The sequence below is a fragment of the Hemibagrus wyckioides genome, linkage group LG09 (assembly GCF_019097595.1).
Source record: "Hemibagrus wyckioides isolate EC202008001 linkage group LG09, SWU_Hwy_1.0, whole genome shotgun sequence".
In the NCBI taxonomy this organism is placed as follows: Eukaryota; Metazoa; Chordata; class Actinopteri; order Siluriformes; family Bagridae; genus Hemibagrus; species Hemibagrus wyckioides.
This window is the reverse complement of record NC_080718.1, coordinates 23871761-23877301: the sequence shown is the minus strand read 5'-3', so window position 1 is coordinate 23877301 and position 5541 is coordinate 23871761. Positions and strand designations below refer to the sequence as shown.

General features: G+C 41.7%; 1 protein-coding gene across 1 annotated transcript; it reads right to left on the bottom strand.

Annotated features, from left to right (window-relative positions):
• Positions 1-993: 993 nt before the first annotated feature.
• Positions 994-2673, bottom strand: id3 (inhibitor of DNA binding 3). The gene is made up of 3 exons (XM_058398152.1): positions 2298-2673; positions 2080-2168; positions 994-1379 (listed from the first exon to the last, which is right to left on the bottom strand). Exons 1-2 carry the CDS (start codon positions 2589-2591, stop codon positions 2112-2114), a joined length of 351 nt encoding a protein of 116 aa, XP_058254135.1. The 5' UTR covers positions 2592-2673; the 3' UTR covers positions 994-1379; positions 2080-2111.
• Positions 2674-5541: the final 2868 nt, after the last annotated feature.

Genomic DNA, 5541 nt, shown 5'->3' with positions numbered 1-5541 from the left:
ACGACTAGGAACTGCACAGGCTGCTGAATAATTCACTGACCACTAGATGGCGCTAGATCATAACAGCTCATTTTCTCACTCCTTTAGAGTCCCTGGAGCTTTTCTTGTTGTAACTACCCAAAGTCTGTGGCTATTTTTAAATGTCTGTCTGTATTTAGAATCAAATGCATGTTGTAAATATGACTCTAAGCTAAAAATATTTACTTTGAGTGTGTACTAACTGTGGGCTTAAGTGCTGTAGATATGGTTATGCAATGATGTGTTCTATAAAATTAGGATCCAATCGAAGGAGACATCTTGAACTTGAACTTCGAGTCCATGGTTCTGTTAAGCGGTTAGAGCTCTGGACTAGGATATGAGCTGGAATCCTGGTACTGGCACACTGTTGAGTAAGACCTTTAACACTTATCTACTTAGCTCTGCTAAAATGAATAATTATAAACCATAAATCATTAAATTCAAGACATCTGTGTCAACATTGCATCGTGCATAAGTGTTAAAAAAAATCCCCACTGAATGATTTTTCACTCGAGCGCTATTTAAAAGCAAGCTCAATGTGTCTCCGCAGCCGTGTCAGTCACCGCTGCACGTGCATTATTCTCATTCATTGGTAAAGAAACAAGCTACCCAATGACCAGCTGTGTGTCTCAATAGGAGCCCGGGCTTCTGCATTGTATCGGAAGGCAATATCAGACGTGCATGCTAGGCTTGTTTTTCTTCAAGTGATTTATTTCAGTATGCAAAAAAGGTGAATGTATACAAAACACAACTGGTGAGAGTTTATAAAACTCAGCAGATACATTTACAGTCTGCAGAAATGTAGAATCCCCACAAACATTTTACAATTCACTCTATATTTATAGAGTTCACATTATAATCTGTCTATAATCCATACACACCCCACCTAAAAAAATATGTACATATATTTAAATGATAACAATAATTTGACGTCCATTCGTAACCAAATTGATTGGAAATTAATTTGTTATCACACACAGAGAGAGAGAGAGAGAGAGAGAGAGAGAGAGAGAGAGAGAGAGAGAGAGAGAGAGAGAGGGGGAATGTAAAGTGTGTGTCGTCCTAATAGCTTGGAATGTAACCAGTCAGCAATACACAATGCCTGATTGTAGCATCACAAAAAGAGAAATGATTGTATTAAAAAAAAAAAAAAAAAACTTTATAAGAGAGCTTTCCACCCGAACTTCAGAAATCTTCAGCTTTGGTGTGTTCAAGTGTCCAGTGACCAAAGACTGCATGGTTCGAGTGGAGGGCAGGTTCTTTTCCCACACTCTGAATAGCTGCACTCCTTGTGTGTGTGTGTTCAGCCCCTTCACTCCCTTTCTCTCTTGTCCATGAGTGGAGAAGTTTCTGTCCTGCACCTGCAACATAGATGGGAAAGAGAAAAGTGAAGTCAGCGCTCTCCCTTTCTCTCCTCCCCCTCAATCAATCAATCTCTCTCTCTCTCTCACACACACACACACACACACACACACGCACACGCACACACGCACACTTCAAACTGCAGACAGTCTGGCGCCGGCTGGAAAACTTTCATTAACCCAAGCTGATAAGAGCTGGAATCTCTTTGCTCTCTTGTCCGGTAGAGAAGTGTAACTTTCACACTGACTACATTTTTTGTGTGTATAAAATACAGGAAGTGATCTCATAAATAATTAAAAAAAAAAAACCCCTGCTAAAGATAGCAATGAGAACTTTTTGATGACTAGCCTGATGACTAACAGGAAGAATGTGGGATGCTTTTAAAGTAAGTTTAAGAAGTTAACGCTGAAAAGAAATATGACTCATTTTTTTGTGATCAATTAATTAGGGCACTACTGGGTGTACGGGAATTAATGCAAATTTATGCATGTGAACCAGACTTAAAAAACTTTTTAATCTGATAGATCTTAGAGAAGAGGTGAGGAATAGGTGTACAACCTTTACAGTACCCAAGCCCTACTGATCATGCAGTAAAAACATGTGGGAGTGAATAGCGAGCGAGCGAGCGAGAGAGAGAGAGAGAGAGAGAGAGAGAGAGAGAGAGAGAAAGTGTGAAACCATTCAAGTTTAGAAACCTACCGATGGAAAAAACTTGAGGCGCGCGCTCTCCTCTAATGGCACAGAGCTCCATCATTTTCTTTGGACAGACTGTGCTTGATCTCTGAGGTCTGTTTAAACAGAAAATGAAAGACAAACACACACAAATGAATATTCATAAGGTTTTGCATGTCAGGGTCATCACAGGAGGAAGGATGGAGGAATGATGGGAGGGTTGAGGAGGTAGGATGGAAACTCACCTTGAGTGCCATCAGCATGTCCGGAGTGCCTGTAGGGCTTTCCAGCGCGATCTGGAGATCGAAAATATAATCGATGACATGCTGCAGGATCTCCATCTGGCTGACGGATTTGTTTTGAGGGATGCTCGGAACCAGCTCCTTCAGGCGGGAGTAACAGTCGTTCATGTCGTTCAGAGTACCAACCGGTTCCTCGCTCGGACTCCGGCTCCGGCTAATGGACAAACTCTGCTCCGAAATACAGCACACAGCCTCGTAGCAGCTTCTCAACGAGCGAACAGGACTAATGGCCTTCATTTTACTTTCTTTTTGCACAAGAGAAAAATCCAAAGCGACGCTGATATCCAGAGGAGCTCGAACCTACTATACAGCTGTCAGCCTCCTCGCGGATTTATATACAGTGCGAGTGCGTGGCTCCGCCTCTTCTCGAAGATAAACAAAAGCCGCAGCCAATAATAATGCACTATGCAAATGACGCTCGATTCTTTAACTCGTGATTGGTTGGAGTGAAGCGCCAGTCAAAGGCACTGTAGTGGAATGAGGGAAGCTGCCAGATGAGAACAGAGCAGAGTTTTAATAAACTAAAATGGCCTAAAATAATCTGGGTGATGAATTCTAGTGGAGATTTGAGGGCAGTGAACCCAAACAGCTCAGTGTCAGCAAGAGCAACGGCATGCAGCTGGAAGAACAAGCACAGCTGGCTCCGCTTCTGCTGTGGAGTTTTATAGTTAAATTATCACCAAGGCCTGGGCAGTTAGTTACTCAGCCTGGGGCAATTCACACTTTATCGACAGGATTGAGTGTGATGCCTTTGGAAAGTTTCTATTTATTTATGTTTATATTTAAAAAAAAAAAAGTTTATGTCAAAATACATGTGGGTAGAGTTTGGATGTTACCTGCAACCTACATAATGTCATAATATCTATCTATCTATCTATCTATCTATCTATCTATCTATCTATCTATCTATCTATCTATCTATCTATCTATCTATCTACTTAAGAATAGCAATGTTAACACCACACACACACACACACACACAGGTCGCGTTATGGTTTAAACACGTAAATCTGTTACTCCCATGGCCAGCAGACACCCTGGCGTCAGGAACGAACTCCCATGACAGACTAGACACACACACACACACACACAGAGAGAGAGAGCTGGTGAGCTCGTGCTATGAGATAATTGGCTATACGGGTATAATCAGACCTTTTGGTGAAAGTGAATCTGCACTGTCCTGTGAAAAAGTTGAGCAGTGTTTAACACTAATGGAATTCAGCAGACTATCAGATCGCGCGGCGGAAATGTTTACAAACGGAAAGAAATAACTGCGCGGTCTTTGTGCATTCTAAAAGTGTTACTCCTCATCCCGAAAACCCCAAAAATAAACTCGTGAGAGAGAAAAGAGGGGGGGGGGGGGATGGAGAGATCTCCAAGCCATCGCCAAGCTGCTCCCTTTCTCTTTTTAACCCATGCATTTTTTTTTAGTATACTCCGAAGTGTGTGTGTGTGTGTGTGTGTGTGTGAGTGTGTGTGTGCCCCTCCCGCCCCACCTCTGTTCCCATTTTTCCTTTTTCTCACAATCCTGTTTTTGTGCAGGAATGCGCTGGCGGCCCAGCTGTGTGTCCTAGCCCGCTCCAGCTGTGTTGATCTAACGCGCGACTCCCAGACAGCCTGGCGCCAGCCTCGTGACGTCACCCATTCACGCGCTCCAGCGTTCTCCGCCGGCCAGGAGCCCGAGCAGCAGCTCTCATTGGTCAACCGGGACGCCACTCAAGTGGGCAGCAACAAGGTCCCGCCCACACGGTGAAAGAGATGTCTGCTCGAGCACTTCTGAAACTTTTATCAAACTCCTTTAACCTTTATCCTTTATTGATTTTATAAAATGAATCCAACATTTCAGAACTAAAGGTGCTTTCACAAGGAAAGGCCTTCAAAATACTCCTTACGATATTCAGCCAACTTAGTAGATATCACACAATGCTTGTATACTGAGATCATTAAAACTTTCTACCCATAGAGCAGTTAAATGTGAACTCAATGTGACACTATTTATTTCATATCAGCTTCATATTAGGAAATTAAAGAAGAAATGCATTAGAGAAGCTGTCATCATTTTAAACACATTCACTTATTCCAGTCATTTATCATCCTTGTCAGGGTTGCAGTGGCTCCAGTCCTGAAAACAGCTGGACGTGACACAGGTCCATCACAAGGACACTATGCACACATTCACATGTAGCCAATCCACCTACCTTCTTTTTTTCTGATGAACTAATTTAAGAATACTAATTTGACCCTACAGAAATGATCATAACAAAGTAATACTGATTGATCTTGATGTCCACATAGTCAGAACAGTGCATTAAAACTGTTTACATGTCCATCAAACTATTTTTCGGCAGTGAACTCGGTGCTCAATTGTGGTGTTAAAGCTCTGCTTCTCGGTGTTATTTCCCAATTTAACCCCTGGGAACAGATAACAGCCTAAGGCCCTTGTGTGCTAAAGACTGCATATGCGATTTGAGAGTAATGCTGATCAGCATTCTCACAAAGCTACCACTGTGACAGCGTTAGCCTGCAGCACTCACAGTGTTTTCTGTTGAATAATTAACCTTTTTACCTGACTGGGGTGTTGGCTCACTGACATTCGGATATTGTTTTCACATCCAGTGAGATTGTTTTCTGTAAACTGGCTGATAGCTGAGGTTGAGAAAAGACTTAGAAAATGACTATTATTGAGATGTGTGTGGACATGCTTTAGACATGTCTTTTATATAACTTTTATCCTGGTAATTGATAGTTTCAACAAGTTTCAATAGCATTTATGTTTATGGCATTTGCCTTTTAACCACTTACATTTATCTCATTTAATCAACTGAGCAGTTGAGGCTTAAGGTCCTTGCTTAAGGTCCCAGCAGTGCCGGCTTGTCTGTGCTGGGATTTGAACTCACAACCTTTCCAATCAGTCGTTCAGTTATCATCTTACCTATATGTAGAGGAATGGTTTACAATAATAATATAATGGCTGAAACAAAAAACGTTGTTAGCTTTACATTACAGTTAAAAGTGTTTAGGAACTCAGGGTACTAGGGGTTTCAGACTTACTAATATTTTTGCAAGCTAATCTGATTACAATATCACATATGCTTTGGGCAGCATGTAAATAACGTCTTAAATGGAACATTACTGCTTAGTAAAATGGAATATTTGACTAAGCTGAAAGCAGTCGTTTTGGATAGAT